The 17499-nt window shown below is 42.8% G+C and overlaps 2 protein-coding genes across 12 annotated transcripts in view; one reads left to right on the top strand and one right to left on the bottom strand.

Annotated features, from left to right (window-relative positions):
• NME9 (NME/NM23 family member 9) overlaps positions 1–17499 on the top strand; it is a 45546-nt gene that overhangs the window by 25058 nt on the left and 2989 nt on the right. For 6 of the 8 annotated variants that reach the window (XM_077130236.1, XM_077130230.1, XM_077130234.1 and 3 more), the window contains one exon: positions 366–502. In XM_077130236.1, coding sequence (XP_076986351.1) covers positions 366–502 — 137 coding nt within the window. Of the gene's footprint in view, positions 1–365; positions 503–2467; positions 17153–17499 lie in introns of those variants that run through there. The other 2 variants (XR_013162935.1, XM_077130235.1) reach the window with 2 other exon arrangements.
• Positions 7258–17499, bottom strand: part of ARMC8 (armadillo repeat containing 8) — a 142747-nt gene continuing 132505 nt past the window's right edge. For all 4 annotated transcript variants that reach the window (XM_077130228.1, XM_077130226.1, XM_077130227.1 and 1 more), the window contains 3 exons: positions 13943–14015; positions 11574–11667; positions 7258–7887 (listed from right to left, as the gene is read on the bottom strand). In XM_077130228.1, the coding sequence (XP_076986343.1) occupies positions 7854–7887; positions 11574–11667; positions 13943–14015 (201 nt within the window). In that variant the 3' untranslated portion in view covers positions 7258–7853. The remainder of the gene's footprint in view (positions 7888–11573; positions 11668–13942; positions 14016–17499) is intronic.

The following is a 17499-nucleotide window of genomic DNA, read 5'->3' as shown; positions in this document are numbered from 1 at the left end:
CCTATACTAAACACTTAGCCTGGTGCTGGCCCCTGAGAGTAATAATACCAGCAAAAGGCCAACTCCTGCAAATATACCATTACTCATGCAGCTATAAAGTGGGGATAATGCATCTCCCTCACAGGGTTGTGGCACAAGTTCAATGAGATCGTATGTGTCAAGCACCCAGCACAGCACCTTGAACACTGCCATGACGAATGAACAGCAGCTGCTATCGTTAACGTTGCTGTGTTCTCGGTTTTCCCAACAGAGGAAAGCAATGTAGTAGGAAGGCAGACTAATGACGGGTAGTTGGTGACTATGTTGCCAGAGAACAAAACATTTTCTTCTGAAATAATTGTTTTACATTTTGCCAATGTTCCCAGTCTCCGAGCTCAGTATGGCACAGAAATGCCCTTTAATGCCATCCATGGAAGCCGGGACAAAGAAGATGCCAGGAGAGAAGTGGCATTGTTTTTTCCCAGTTTTAAGTTTTCAGAAGAAGTTTTAAAAGCCCCTCAGGGTGAGTAATCAAGGCGGAGTTAATTTTTATTAAACCCCAAATGCTACAGAATTAGTGACTGTGCGCTGAAGTATGTACGGGACTGATATGAACTATTTGGTAGTTGTCTTCAATCTAATAAAAGTCTCGTTCTGAAAATAGGGCCATTATATAAATTTAGTGTCAGTCCTGAACTTTGTGTTATTATAAACAGTGTTGCTTTTTAATACCTCATTAATTTTTGCTGTATTCTTAAGCATGAATCTTATTTTTGGGTCACATTTTTGTTGCAAAGATACTTCCCAGTTTCCTGTGGAAACTACTGGAAAAATCGAATTGACTTTATGGAATCCTGCTTCCAAGCCAGTCAGCGATCAGCTGTGGTTCCTCACTTCCTGTGTGAGCTGCACCACGCTACGCCCTTAGCAGAGTCACCGAGAAGTAGAAGGCAGAGGGCCCTGTGCATGGAGTCTGCTGTGGCCTTCATAACCCTCAGTTCAGGGCCTCCCCCTCCATGTAGAACAGTCACAGCCAACCTTGGGGAAAGAAAGGTAGTCAGGTCCTCACTGCTTCTAAATTTGGACAAGAAATCCAGAGTCCAGAGCCTATGGCTTACTTATTTCCACACATGCACGTGGCAGCACTAGGCCCTGCCCACACCACTCCTGCCGCTCAGTTACAGACCTAGTGGGAGCGTGAGGTGAGGTGGAAGGAGCCAGGGAATGAATATCTTGGGAAAACCAAAGGATGTGAGGACCTGATTCTGGGAGAAGGCTGCTTGCAGATCTAAAAGGCTATATGTGTCTTAAATGTTTGATATGCTCATGGTCTCAAGACCTGAAATTCAGCAAGGAGATAACAGGTGCTGTGTTCATGGCAATGTAAGGTGGGGCAGGAGCTGATCTGAACTGACCCTTTATTTAATCCTTGTTGCTACCCTGTGAACTGAGAATAAATTGAGAGCACAGTGGAATTTAGAGAATTAGGAAATCATAGGAAGTATGGCTCAAAGAGACCCACATTTATACATCCAAGTGCAGATGGTTCTTAAAAATCTGACTGGGAGTTCTCACTCCCTGGAGGGAGGTACTGCTAGAGCTAGCTTTTCTCAGGGGACCTGCCTTTAGAGAATGTCCATGATGCATTTCCTTATGTGCCAGGGATAACAGCATCCTCATCCTTTTAGGGGATCATCAGAAGCAAACAGGTGTGACTCAGGGCCAAGTGTGGGGAAGGAGGAGGGTGAATCCACTGGGAAATACTCACTGGAACTAAAGAGAGAACTGTTGGGAGATTGCAAGACATTTTGGCTAGACTCATTGTAAGGGTCCTCAGAGTATAATGCACAACGGAGACAGTTCCAGAAAGTCAAGAGCTTAAACCACATCTTGGGCACTGTTTTGAAGCAGAAAGCCTTATTGGGGTGCTGATGTTCTGCCAGTTCTGATGTCAGTGTCATGGCTTCTCAGTTTGGGGGAGCAGTGAAAAACTTACCCTCGCTTTTTCTGCTAAGAAAAAGACTTGGAACTCTGGAGATAGGTACTCTTAGGTTTGATTCCTGGCTCCATTATTCACCAGTTGAATAGCCTTGGGAAAGCTACTTTTTCTGGATCTCATCTATAAAATGGAGATAATAATAGCTCCATTGTAACTCCATAATAATAACCTTTCTCATAGAGCTACTGTGAAGATGAAAGGAGATAGAGCCCTTAGAGTTCTTTAAGGAACATTTGAAGTAGTCAACATTTAATAACATTTAAATGTTATTCAAATAATAGCATTTGAAGTAGTCAAATGTTACTTGTTCTTCTAATTCTTCCTTAAGGCCTAGTGCCTACACATCTTAGGATCCCCCTTTGGTGTCTTTTCCACACACACACACACACCCCCACCGCCTTCATCTTTGTTCGTTGCAGATGGTGAGTGGGACAGGACTTGGGCAGGGCTATGTTTCAGAAGTCCTATAGATCATCTGTCGCCCCACAGGTGGTGAGGACGGAGGAGCAAGCCCTGCCGAGTCGCTTCCCGCCCCTGAGGACGCAGACTGAAATGGCTGTGCTGGTCTTTCAGCACGTGACCAGGGGTGAGGCCACAAGGGCAGTGTCAGTGCATTCGCGCTGGCTGCACACAGAAACCTCCAGAATTGGAGCTTATTCTTTTCAGCACCAAACTTTTTGGGTTTAACTATCATCTTTCATGAGCAACAAAAATACAGTACACTTCTCCATCTTATTGAACAGTATATTGAACATATACTAACATTTTTTTGCTGTCTTTGGGATTTTACACATAAATGAATGCCAGTTATTGTACTCTGCTGTGATATGGTGTCATCTCGGGAGACAGTGTTTCTCCAACAATAAATCTACTTTTTAGACTAAAATATTTTAGGGTTTAACTTGGTAACTATGAACTTGAAAATAGTGAAATAAGGTTGGATATGACACTTCAAGGCCCATCACCATGGAGGCAGGTATAAATTGGTTTTAGGTGCCTCATAGTGCTTACCCAGCTCACAGTGATTTAATGCTGTCAGATTTGCCTTTCTGTGGTTCTCCATTAACAGGCCATGCTCATAAAGCTTTTTGGAGCCAGGGTGCATCTACTTTTCTTGAATATCCCTCCATTTCTTTGGTTTCTGAAATAAAGCCTAATTTTAAAACCTGAAGGCCCCTGGTGAAGCCAGGTTGTCTTCAGCTTTCACTAAGCTGCCCAGCTTAGCTGTTCCTCTATAGTCTGAGGGACATAGGTGATTCTCAGTAAGAAGTAACTATTATTATCCCCTATGAATATTAGCATGCACAGCCACTTGCTCTTACCAGTTTGCTCTTAGGCTTATTTGTGAGTTCACGTCCAGGCACACACTCTTCCTTTTCTGGCTGAGGAAAATGCTGTGTTCATCTGCACCATGGAAGCAGCCAACGTGTCAGTAATTTCCTCCTTATTTATGGGTTTTCTCCAGAGGAATATGCTCCTATGATTTGTTCTTTAAGTGGGTAATAGCTCCCCGAAGACTGCTCTTCAAGGTTACAATAATCTTTCTTACAGCATACACAGCACAAGGTACTCTGTGCCAAGCCTTGTGCTGAAATGGGGAATGGAAGGATGAATCAGGCTGCTTAAAAGTGGGAACCAAGGACTGTGACACTGGGTGTCAGCCATGTTTCCTACTGTTTAAGGCTACTATTTCCCATGGCCTTGTGTCCCCTCTGGATGGAAAATGTATGACATGAGCTCACTGGAAGGCGCCACTTGCTGAGGGAACGGCACACCAGGTTGCCAGCTGTCTGATCTTCCTGAAAGCCAGGAAGCCAAGGACCTTCCATTACTGGTGAGATGAAAGATGGAGTGACCAGGGCTTTAGAAAGCAGGGGAAAGAAGGAAAGAATAGGTTGGGGAACTGAGCCTGTTGGGGGCAATGTGTGTTTGTGGGTCTATGACAGATCCTTAAGCCTGTCCAGAATGTAGCTAGAAATGGCAGGGCAGGGGATGGGAAAGGCAGGTGTAGTAGTAAGTGATAGGGCAAGAGCAGGGCTGATGACATGCCCCTTCCACCACATTCTGGTGACTTGAGGATGCTGTGGGTTCAGTCTTGTAGGACATCTCTTTTCTCAGAGTCCAGGAGGTTTAGGGCATAAGGAATCTGGGGCTCCTGAGAGTACTAACATGGCAGCCAAACCTCAGAGGAGGAAACTCCATGGTTGAGACCCCGGGCCTGGCATCCCACAAAAGAAAAAAAGCAGGGACTGTAATAAGATGGGCACTGTTTTGGTGTGAAGGCCTCTGAACTCCCAGGCATGAGTGCCTGACACTGCAGAGGGAGGCCCAGTCCTATGAAGTCAAGGGTGACTCCTTCCTAAGGACTGGCTCTTGCCCTCACTCAGCAAGAGGGATGACTGCCAGCCAGTGCTGGAAGCTGGGGGCTGCAAAGATGTAAGGAGAGGAAAATGACTCACTAGTACATCCGATGGCCTGTGGCAAGGGAGGAGGTGAGAGGCTTAACTGAAGCCCGGTCCTGTACCCAAACTTACCCCATGCTAGAAATCAAAATGTGCCTCTCTACCGAGCAATCAGGGCAGGCCAGTGCAAAGGAGACAAGACTAGAGCAGCACCAGCCCCTATCCCAGGTGACAGGGTATTCAGACCTCTCTATGCATCATCCATCAGAACCTGGGATGGGAATCCCCCTTTCCTCTCCTTTCTCAGGCCTCACACCAAGTTTCCCCTGTGATAGTCATGGACAAGGAGGCCCACGTGGCTTTCCTACTGTTCTCCTGGCTTTATCTCAGGACCCCTCAGAACTTCCCTCCACGTGTGTTCCCTTTCGTGCTGGCTGCCTCAGTGTGCTTCCTCATGCTCTGGGGTAATGTGTTCTTGGCTTTCTCTCTCCATTTCCAGCAAGACAGGGAGATGGGGTAAAGGAGGCAGCATACAGTAAACAGTAAAGAGCACCTGCACGTCCTCGCAAAGGGACAGTTGCGGCTTGTCTACAGTGCAGCAGATCATATGCCAAACTCTGGGCCCACGTCCAGAGGGTGGTGGCATTGGAGATGTGGCCTACCTGGAGGGAAAAAGGAGGGCATGCGGCAGGGGGAGGGGGCACATGAGGAGAGTCTACTCAGTGGCTGAGAGCAGCCACTTAAAGGCTCTGCTGGCCATTAGGAGGCGGCCAGGAAGAGAGGGACCCAGATGGCTGCAGCTGCCCCTGGGAGCTACAGTCACCCTAGAGTACCAGACCCACTCTGAAACGCAAAGCCACTTCCCAGCCCCTCACTCAACCAGAATCACAGCTCCAAAGGCCAATACAATTATCTTCTAATGTTTCCTAATGTTCTAGACATTTGGAAAACAGACTCCTTTTTAGAAGTTGCCATGATTTTTCTTGGCTTTTATTAGCATGTGTTAAAATCATATTATCCAAACACTACCAGAAGAACATGTATTGTTCTGAATAAAGTGCTTAAGGAAAAAAAAAAAGCAACTTATTAAATTGGACATTCTTTTCTAGTTCATAAATTTGGGTTACAATCAGGGCACAAAAGGAGAAACAGAATGCAGTGTTAAAGAGAGCGAAAAGCTTAGTTAAGAATGTGGGTGTAGACACAAGACCACGTCCCACTCTTCCCACTTCCTTGCTGAATGAACACTGCACCTGCGTAAAGCAGCAAACAGCTTTGTTTTAATAAATACATTTTCCTTCATTTAAATCATAAAAGTTAATTATAGTAAAGCACTTTTTTGAACATCTGTTTATACCCACAGGCAAGATCTATACACAAAGTATGAAAGAATTATTTCATTGGGCCTTCAGCTTTCTGATGCTGTGTGGGCTCAAGATTGTCTCAGCAATTTATTATTGGTTCCTTTATATTTACCCAGTATTTTTAATACTAATTTTACAGTGTCTTATATTACAAATGCCAACAAGGATATTTTCTCAGTACTAGAAACTACGGGTGGGCCTAAGGCTTTATTTCCAATAAACAAGGTTTTCTTTCAACTGGCTTTCCCACATTAGCAACTCTGATGTCTGTACAAATCCCGTAGTCCTGTTTTGATAGATTTTTAAATTGGTGATGTTCTGACAAAATAACAGCTTGGAAATCTCCATGTTTGAATCTTGTGGTAGTCATGTTTAGAACAAGAAAAATTGCATTAAATATATTAAAAAAAACACTCCTTTGCAAATATACATATTTAAACTCTTTCAAGGCAGGTGCAGGTGGATTGGGCAGTTGAGGTGGGAGCAGCCCTGTCTGGAGTGGTTGTGGGCTGGGGCCTATCAGAGGCACACACCACATATTTCTGGCCGCAGACCTTGTGTCCTGGCCAAGGTATTTCGGATCTTCCCGTAGCAAAGGGTAAAGAAAAGCTGGTTCTACTTTTAATGTTCAAGAACACTCTGCTGAGTTTTATCTTGTGGCTGACTCAGAAGTTGAAGCAGGTGCCATGCTAAGGGTTGAGAAAGGCTAAGCAGTACTCGCTGTAAAAAGAAGTCACCTTTGGTCACTCTGGAGAGATTTTCCCTTTCTCTCAATGTGAGTGCTTCTAGCCTTCATTCAAGAAAAGATCTTAGCCACATCTTTTATTAAAACTGTTATCTCCTTTAACAAACACACACCGAATAGCAGTCTCAAGCGACTGGTATGGAATTTGCAGGGATAGCTATGAGAAAGTTATAGCTTTCTAAACTATCCTGTTCCTTGCTCCTTTCTAAAGATGGGTCTTGAGAACATTCTTTAGTTTCACAGTGATATATGCTTTTTCAGGAAGCACAAGGTGATCTGACTGTATTTCCAGGAAGTGATGGATGAATTACTTCAGTATGAGCATAGGTTTCCAAGACTGACAGTTAATCCTGATAGATATTGTCACACCAATGACAGGATTTGGGGCAGTGGGAAGGCTCTAGGTCCCCAGTTCCTCTCAAGGGTGCCCCCCACAGCCATAGCTGGGCGTGCACTATCAGTAGTTGTATTTTCCTTTGATGTTTCAAAACATCAGCCACTATGGTGACTGTCACTTCACTCAACTCCACCCTGGCAATGTGACTTGGAAGCCTAAGAACCTACTGAATTAGGCTTTAAAAAAGGCTCTGTATCTGCTAATATTGATGGCAGTAAGATGCTAACTTACTATTTTGCACAGCACCATGTATAGTGCCTGTTATTCAGGCCAACTATAGCCAACTTTTTTTTGTTTGTTTGTTTTTGCTTTTATAAAGAAAATCTATGTAGTTGAGGTTCAGAAATGCATATATTTTTTACTTACAAATATTTATCTGACCAAAATTCAACATAACCTTTATGGAACACTTAACAATTTTGTCTTGTTTTTAAAATAACATTTCATTCAAACTGTATATAATTCAGTAAAGTTTTTTATACAGCAAGCAATGCTTAAACCCTGGAAAATCTGTAGAAAAGAGATTTTCACACAAAATAAGAAAAGAAAATTCTGAGGTATCCCTCACACACATTCATTCTGACCCACGTGTGTGCACACACACAGACCCCCATGCCGGTGTGTGCACACAGACACATTCATTCTCATTCAGAAAGTGGCTGCAGCATAGGCAAAAAATTGTAGGTCCAAAGAAAAATGATGATTGATTGTTCTAATAAAGAGTCCAGGTAGCTCATAAAAACAAAAAAACAAACAAAAAACCCACAATTGTCCTCTGAGGAAATTACTACCTCAAAAAAAAGTTCTCAAGATGAATTTGAAATCTAAGCCTACTAAATTGCTTTTGCAAAACAGCTCCCTGCAGTCCAAGGTGACTTGTGCAAATAGAAGGAATCAAATGAGGCTAGTTCCTGTACTCCTTAAATAAGGATGCGGGGTGCTCACAGGTGCCCAGGGGCGCCTCCCATCACGCCAGGTACTGCTGCAGTGCCGTCTTTGCCCTGAAATCACAAAGGTCCCATTAGTCCTCATCTCAGAATTTTAAGCAGGGCAAAAAAAAAAAATCTGTGGCTCAAGGATAGCAGTGGGGAAGGTCTAAAAAGGTAGCTCCCCAATGGGAATTGGGGTGAGCCCTTCTTGGCATCTACCTTAAGAAGCAGAGATCTGCAGTTAACAGACATTTCCAACCTGCTCTGGCTACACTACACTTCCTGTGGTTCTCTTAGAGGGGGCTGTTTTTGCTCTTAAACCATGCTGTGGCTCAATCACATTCCATATTCCTTTGTATGCTTTGACATTTTATAGTTTTCCTTTGTGACTGGCATATACTAGTGATGGATCTGGGACTCTACTTTTTTCTATTGCCAAGTAGGTTTTATCTAGTGATGTAGAACACTAGGAAGGGTTCTGGGACGCTAAGAGGAAAACTGTCCCAAGAGAAGGCAGAGTTCAGGTGCTGATTAGATGGTACAGGGTTAGAGCCAAGTCCTGGTGAGGGCGTCTCAAAATTGGGAAAGGTCATAATTTAATTTTGTTCTTCCTACCATGCCTAACACCGCCACCACAACGGGACATGGATTATTATGGTGACTGCAGAAGGAGGCGGCCAGGTGGAGAGGGAAAGCTGTAATGCAGACAGTGACTTAGCCCATGCTGGTCCTTGGATAAGTGAACTCCTCTAAGCTGGGCCCGAGGAGATCTCCTTTACTTTTCCCATCATGAGCTTGGTAAAGTTTCCAAAGAGGCTGCAATTGTGGGAGTCAGAGAATCAGGTTTTAGCAATGGTCTCCCCCTTCTAAGCTATGGAAAGAAAAACCTAAAATTTTCAGTTACTATTAGCTGATAAAAGTAACGCCAGGTAGACTGGACATGAGAAAAGCTGGACTCGAGTACAGTTTCTACAGTACAGTAATGGATATAATCTGCAGTTTTTAAAGTGGCATATTAAGGGGTATTCCTGCAATTATGTAAGAGTCTTTAAAGATGATAGTTGCCAACAGTCCAATCCATTAGAACTGAACATTCTAGACAGATTATCCCCAATTTATGGGCGAGTTGGACTCTACAAGAGTGTACTTTCCTTCAGAAACAAGTTTATGAATGATGCCACAGGTAACCCCTTAATGACTATCCACCTCACCCCTCAAATCCATTAAGAAGCTGAGAGCAGTCTGGATGGAGATGATTTTAAGCAGAACTGTTTTCATTTCTAAATAAATATGTGAGAAAAACTAGCACTTGACCTGGCTTTCAGAGATGAGTCAGCAGAGCCCATTATCTAGGCCAGGAGCTGATACTATTGCTGTGGAGGCAGAGGCAGAAGCTCCAGTCATCGACATCCAGTTTATGAGGTTGGCCCTGACTTGACTCTTGTGCTTGTGAGATACTCACCTTATTAGCAGCCTTTGGTGGCAGTTTTTCAGGCATTTGTCTTCTTTAACCCACTGGATGGTAAGATCCAGGGAGCAGTCCAACCTATTCTGTCACTCCAGAGTCTAGCACAGCCATTTGCTCAAGGAGCAGTTACTAAGTGCCTTTTCCTTCCAGTGGAGAAGACAGACCAGTAAGCTGACAGCCAGACTCAGTGTGATGTGTTCCATGTTAGACAAAAGGGTAGGGTGCTGTGGGAACACAAAAGGGGTTCCTGGCAAAGCCTGTGGGGTAAGGTGGAAAGTTGGCCAAGCAAGGCTCTCTGAATGTGACAACCTACTCTGAGTTTTGAGGATGAAAGGCCATTGTCCAGACATTCTTTTTCCTTGCTTTTAGGAAACCTTATGCTCCTGGTTCTCTACCTACCTTAAAGGTTATTCCTTCTGCAACTTTGCTGGATCTTCCTCATCTTCCCTAAATGTTGGTGGGCCCGAGATTGGTCTTTAGCCCTCTTCTCCTCTCTTTCTTTATACTCTCCCTAGGTGACTTCATCGAGCCCAATGGTTTAAATACCATCCAAGTTCATATCCCTAGCCCCACTCTCTCCTAGGCCCCTCAGGGGTCTAACAGGCATCTGAAACTTGGTATGCCCAAACAAGAACTCTTTCCTCCTACCCCAACCCACTTCTGCATTCTTCACCGTTTCAGTAAATGGCAACACTCTCTACCCAACACACACGCATTTTCTTTTCCTATCTTTGTTAAACATTCTGTATCAAATCTATGAGCAATTTCTCTTGGTTCTACTTTCAGATTAAACCTGAATCCAACCTCTACTCAATACTTTCACCACTACTACCCCTAATCAAGCCACTATAATCTCTAACCTACAATTCTGCAACAGCCCTTGGTCTCCCTGCTTCCGTTCTGGCTCACAGCTGCCAGAGACAGCTTTTGAAAAAATTCAGATCATTGAAATAATTTCAAAATATAGTCTAAAAAAATAAATAAAAAGGGGAAAAATTCAAATCAAATAATGTCTTCTCTGCTCAAAACCCTCCAATGATGTTCCATTAAATTCAGAATAAAATCCAAAATCTTTACTATGGCCTATGGCTCTTCATTCATTCGTTCTGGCCTTCTGGCATTTCCCCAATTCACACCTCCCCTCACTTATCCTTCTCCAACTTCACTGGTCATCTTGTGTTCCTTGAACATGTCAAGCTCATTCCTGCCACAGGACCTTTGAAATAACTGCACCTTCTGCCTGGAACACTTTTTCCTCTAAATATCTGACTGGCAGATTCCCTCATTTCATTCAGGTTTCTGATCAAATGTCACACCCTCAGAGAGGCTTTCACTGACTAACCTATATGAAAAGAACCCTTCTTTATTCTTTAGTCCTCACCATGCTTTATTTTTAGCACTTTTCATTACCTGGTATCATATATTCATTCACTTAAAAGTTTGTCTTCTGTATTAGAATATAAGTTCCATGATGTTAAAGACTTAATCAGTTTTACTTGCCATTCCATCTCCAGTGCCTACAGCAGTGTATGGGACAGAGTAGGTATTTCTAAAAAATCTCTTGAATGATGAATGAGTGAGTGAATGAATCGGAACACGGAGGAGAGAGGCATCAGAATGGTAAACCAGATGGAAAAGAATGGGTGAATGTATGAAGGTGGAGGACGCAGGAGATGAGAAAGACCGAACCAGTCATGAAGGGCTTTTGTGCCAGGCTCAAGAATCTGGAGAATGGAAGAGCTGATGTTCCCTGTTGTTATTTTTGTGCACAGAAGAGAGTTGTATTAAAAGGGAATATGCTAAGAAGGTCATTTTTAGGTATTTTGAGCCCAGAAAGGTTTCCAATTGTAACTCCTGCCTCAACCAGGACAGGTGAGCTCTTTGAGGGCAGGGGCTCCTTTGTAGCCGTTGCTATATCCCCAGCAGCCAGGCTAGCTGGCTATGGCAGATGCTCAGTTAAGTTGTGAGTGAATGAATATTCTTATATTGGCCTTTCTGTTTTTCCCAAGGACACCTGCATTTTTACTCTAATGATTGAAGGAATCTAAGGGAATTGCCTCTGGATCCTATCCAATTATCCACTCAGATGAATGGGCCCTCAATCATGTTAATTCAGATAAGGATGAGACTATTTAATAATTTGCTAATTATTAGCTTATATCTCATTCAAATATCATATAGTTGGCTCACATATATTAAAAAGGGAATCCAAGAGTCTAAAAGATTTGAAAATTCTTTCATAAGAGAATCCAATGTACCCAAAGCAAGGCTTTTTTACTCTGATACTCACTTCTCACAAAGGTTTGCATCTGGTGACTGACTCAGTTTGTGTAGAATATCTACGATACCCATGTCTCGTAATTTATCTTGACGTTCTTGTGAACCTAAAGGATTAAAGCTAGCAGGTTACTGGGAACATAACTCGGAAACTGCTCTCCTTAATGTATAACCAACAACCAGTGTCCTTCATTCCCCACCCCTTCTGTCCCCTTCACCCCCCACTCTCCTCCAGTTTAATGATAGCTCCATGTCTGGACTCTCTGATGGCCTGCTAACTAGCCTCTCTGCCTCTTGACCTTCCTTCCAGCAATCCATAATTGGTTCTACTGCTGGGTTAATTCCTCCATGGACTATATGGTGAATGCCAGATTCTTCAATCTCGCACATCTGCCCTCTTAAGGTCTGTTCACACTTTATGATTTATAGTTCCAGGGGACTCATTGGTTATAATATGATCCTAGTAGGGCCAGGTTCTTCTGTGAGACAGTGCAGTGGTCACCTCTCTACCAGACAGCCTATTACTTAACTGTGCTGCCCACTATCATCAAGAAGGAGAGCAACAAACTGAAGAGCTCAAGTCCCTCAGGTGGCCCTTCCTCCTGTTTAGCAAGCAGTGCTTCTCACGGGCCCACAAGCCAAGACACTGATGCAATGCTGCTTAAGGCTGTGGGAAACCTTGGGGATTTAAAGTAGACAGAATGCTTAGGGGCATTTCCCTGAAGGACGTGAGACTTGATTAAGATGGAAACTTAGTTCAGAGTACACTGATGGTTTTTACCCTCTTTCTAATTAGTGCTAAGCATTTAGTCATCACTTGTTTAGAACTGTTGAAGGAAGGCTCTAAACCTTGAATCACTACTGCACATGGGGAAAAGACTGGCTGTGGGATTGTGGTACTTACATGCTGGGACTGAGTGTAAAGCTGTAGGGTGAGAAAACTCTTTTAAGAGGTTTACAGCAAATGTGAGGCTCTGAAGTCTAGGATCCACACAAAGCCAGAGGAACTTTGGTAAAACAACAGCAATTCCTCCACTCAATATTTTGTGTTAAGATACTTAGATTAATTGGGATAAACCCATAGCTAACCCAACTTGATCTCTAGGAAACCATTTGATTCTCCCTAGCCTCGGTGGTCAGGAGCAGGCTCTTAGCCATGGCTTTGCAGTGATGATAAGACTCAGTGATAAAAGTTCGAGCCCTTTCTGGTTCAGGCCCCTGCTCAGTAAGCCTTGATTTGGGGGGAATGGGAATGTGTACCCTACCCTCAGGGTCCAGCTTTATCACTTCCTTCTGGACATACCCATGACCTTGGCCAAGACAGCTTCTCCCTACTCAAAACAGGTCTGGTTTCCCCCTTTGACTCTCTTCCATCTCCTTTGACCTCCCACCACTCCTGCAGATTCTCAGATTATGGCAGTTTCAATTTCATGCTGCTCTCTTCTAACTTCCAGATAGATTAGGACTCCTTGACAGATTCTAGGAGAGGGGTCTTGCACCAGGAAGGCAGCAGTACTCCTGGTACCCAGATGGTACTTGGTATCTATATCTCTGGGTTAAATCTGGTCTATTTTCCTTCCACTTCATTCTGGATCCAGTTGTTGTGTGGAGCAATCCTCCTGAAGTTTTTCCTGCTCATTGAAGAGCCTACAGTGACCCATGCACCAGTCGCCTTTCTAGATCTTGTAACCAGAATCTCTAGGGTTGGGGCCCACAAATGTACATTTTTAAAAGGCTCACCAGGTGATTCTTATGCAGCCAATCCAGCACTGAGACACACTGCTGTCCTGTGTGTATTCATTGCCTGGGGTGCACACTGGAATCACCAGGGGAGCTTTAAAATAACTTACACCTGGAGCACATCCCGAGACTTTGATGTAATTGGTCTGGTGTAAAAATTCCCAGGTGATTCTAGTGTGCAGCCAAGGTACAGAACCTGATTTATACAGGCCTTCTTACAGATGGGCAGCTCCTGCTTCATCGGTCTTCCAGCATATTTCTCATTACCCACCAAGGGTCCTTTCTCTCCTACAAGCATATCTGCCTGCTCACAATAAAAGGCCCATCCTCCCACCTACTCTCACCTCTCACGTTTTCAATGCATCACACCATCCTCCTCCTCAGCTTTCTTAAGGGCAGGGAATGTCACTTCTTAGGGTCTCCTCCACCCACACCTCTATCCCCAGTCATCTGGTACAGTGCTGACTCCAAGGTGGGGGCTCAATTGACACAGGCCAGCTCCACTGATCCTCATACCAGGGAGACTCTGTTGGGTACCTGGAGCCAAGCAGTGCCTCTGCCCAGGATCTCAGGGGTACTGCTGCCTTCCCAACAGGAGACTCTCCAGAATTTTCTTCAGAATAAATCTCACTGATTTCTTACCTTCCTCTTCATTCCATATGAGGTTTGATATACAAAACACAGCAGCAAGCTGCAGTTTGACATGTGAATGACCCTATTTGATGCAGAAAAGGAAAAAAAATTAAAACGGAGGTAATTTTATATTAGCTCATGCTTTTGTAACACACAGGCAATCTCTATAGACTAAAAGTTTGAACCAGTGGCTTCAGACTGCAATGTCTTGAGGGGCCAAGAGGCTAACACTAGTGAGTAAAAATGGTTGACCTAAAGACAAGAGGGAATAGCAGAAATTGCTTACAAACTGAGGAATGTAGTATGCCTTGGCCAAAGACATTCAAATTCATAATTTAAGACCCACTATATCGGCCAAATAAAACACCTCTGAGGCCATAGGTGCAGTTGGCAATTAATGATTCATCCAATGAACATGGTAACACTGGATACAAAAACTCTATACTTGTGGCTTAGGCCATTCTTTATTTACATTAGGAAACTTTCCATTATTGGCCAACAATTACCATGTAAGTTGGGTGGATAAGCATTTGGTATTTATCTTTTCAGCTACTAAGTATCTTATTCAAATGGTCCAAAATTTCCTTTGGGGAGAAAACTATGGTCAGAGAGCTCTCTAATAACTGGACTTCCACACCAAATAATTTATAAATGGTTTACTCCACCCATACCACTTGTGAAAATAAGAATTACACAATACATTCAGATTCTGGAATAAATTACACTTATTTCCATAGGAATAACCCAAATATCTTCATTGACTGAGTTTCTACTTGATTTATCAAATGCCTATACTATATTTAAGGAGCCTCCTACTCTTCTGAAACATAATTCTTATTTGTTTTTCTTATGTACTGAGAATTCTACCATTCCTGTTAAGTTGGATTATTTACAGGAGTGTTTTCTCTTAAATGAAAATGGCCTCAATAGTAAAATGATCTTTACAGATGATTTTCTTATTGGTCAACTGAAAAGAAATGATTGTTTATGCACCTCTGAGGGAAGGTAGCAGGCATGAATGTGCTCAATAGTTTCTTGAGGCTAAAAGAGACATTTTTCCCACGTAGAGCTAACAAGGCTAACAAAGACAAAGAAATGGACTCAGCTTCCTCCATTAGCATTCTATGATTAGTGAATCTTCTTCCACCTGCCAAACTTTTTAAGAAATGTCCAGTTTGGGGTCCATAAAGACAAAACAAAAATAATCATCTCCTAGCTACAGCACTTATTTATTGAATGAATGAAACTTTATAGAATACAACAAATAAGTATTATGTAGAAGTTCATTCATCATTCATTTATTTAATATAATTTTTTTGAGGAGATAAACTGTTGTGATAGAAAAAACTGAAAGGTGAGGGGTGGGAACTTAATTTAGATGGAATGCACAGAAAAGATCTCTCTGAAGGAGAATAACATTTAAGCAGAGACTTAAAGAATATAAGAGAGTGTAAGTTGTGTACAGAGAAGAGGGAAATGTTTTCTAAAAGGCCCCAGGCAAGAAAGAGCTGTGTGGCGCAGCATACTGAGAAGGAAGCGTGGAGTAACGCGAGTTCAGAGGAGTAGGCACGGACAAATTGTAGGCCCTTGTAGGCCACAACAAAGACTCTGGATTTCATTCTGAACTGACAGGAAGCCCCTGAATGATTAAGTAGGTGAAGAAAAGATTAAATTTACATTTTTAAAAGACCACTTGGGCTGAGGGAGATAGAGTAAAAGTACAACGGTCATCTAGGAGGCTGTCATACTAAATCAGGCAAGAGAGGCTATAAACCAGGGTGAGAGAAGTGGTGATGGCGAGAAGTACAGAACTGACTGAACTTGCTAATAAGTGAATGAAGTAAAAAACTGGAGAAATCAAGATTGACTTCCAAATATAAGTAACAGGGTAGATGACAGAGTTATTATAATGAGATGGGAAAGACCAGAAAAGAAAATTAAGTTTAGGGGAGATATTTAAGAATTCATTTTTAAACATTAACTTCAAGGTGCTATTAGGCAGCCACATGGAGATGCCAAATAGACAGGAGAATATACAAGCGTGACGTTCAGAAGAAAGCGCTAGGCTGGAGGTGCACGTTTGGAAGTCATCAGCATAGAGATAACATTAAAAGTCATGGGCGTGGATGATATTTCCCAAACCAGTGGTTCTCAACCCTTGGCTCTAAATAAGAGAAACCTGGGTAACTTTAAAAAATTCTGATGTCCAGGATATACCCCCAGAAAAATTAAATCAGAATCTTGGAAGGGAGGGGGACAAGGCAATGGAATTTTTTTAAAGCTCCATAAGGAGATTCCAATGTACAACCAAGGTTGTGAATCACCAATCTCAGGAAAGCATGTAGGAGAGAATAGAAGAGGTCTGGGAGATACAGTATCATGGATGCCAAGAGAAAAGAATGTTTAGAGGATAAAGACATGGTCAATTGTGTTGAAGACTGTTATAAGTGGAGGAAGATGAGGAAATAAAACTACCTTTTAGATTTGGCATCACAGAATCATGAACTTATAGTTCATTAGTTCAAATTGATTGATATAAGTGGAAGGCAGATGATGGTTTAAGAGTGAATTTAGCAGTGAGGAAGAAGATACAATGTACAGAAGATTCGTTCATGAATTTTGACTTTGAACAGTAACAAAGAAACTAGTTTTACCTTGATATGTATGGGAAGTTAAGAGGAACTTTCAGAAGACTAGAGATATTATGTGGATCTGGTATTGGGAAGATGGGGGAATTCCTGGTTAAAGCAGTAAGGTTTCCACTCAGCAAATATTTACTGAACATGTACTAAGGACCAGGCACTGTAAGAGGGCTGGATATACAAATGTGCACAAAACTGACACGGTCTTTACCCTTATGGAGCTTATACTCTGCTACAGGAGATATTCAAAAGGCACAAAAACAAATACATATCACTACAATTGAGCTAAATGCGCTGAAGGAAGGAAAGGAAGGCAACGAATCGGTAACAAAGACAGTTAAGAGGCCAGTGAAGAATATCAGTCCAGTTGAGACCTGAAGGGTGACAAGGCACAATATGTAGGAACTGGGAGAAAAGTGTTCCAGCAAAGTAGCCAGGACACATGAAGGTCCTGACGCAGGAAAGAATGTGACCTTTGCAAAGAACTAGAACAGGCCAATGTAGTGGAAAAGGAAAGAGGAATGATATAAATTGGGGATATAGAAAGGTAAGGTTACACAGGACTTCCCAGGTCATCATAAGGGGGGAAGGGTATAAGGTTTATTCAAGGTGAGACAGGAAGCCATGGAAAGATTTTAGCTTCAATTCTCTTAATAAAGCACAAGATGAGCCATCACCAAGAGTGACAGGGGAAGGAAGAGGCAAGGTCTGAAGGTCTCACTAGCAGAATGTAAGATCCTACATTTTTTAAGAATGGGGGCACCAGTTTATTAGAGAATCACAGGGTGCCAGTGCTGAGTGCCCATCTGGGATTTGTAAAAGTGAATATGGCATGAAACCACTCAGCATGTTTCCATGTTTTTCTCTATAGTGGTTAGCTCTGAAATGGCAGTCCAAGAGAAGAGAGGTTATATGGGGGATGAG

Source organism: Tamandua tetradactyla, chromosome 15, assembly GCF_023851605.1.
Source record: "Tamandua tetradactyla isolate mTamTet1 chromosome 15, mTamTet1.pri, whole genome shotgun sequence".
NCBI lineage: Eukaryota > Metazoa > Chordata > Mammalia > Pilosa > Myrmecophagidae > Tamandua > Tamandua tetradactyla.
Note: the sequence above shows the minus strand (reverse complement) of the source record. Positions and strands in the feature narration are given on the sequence as shown.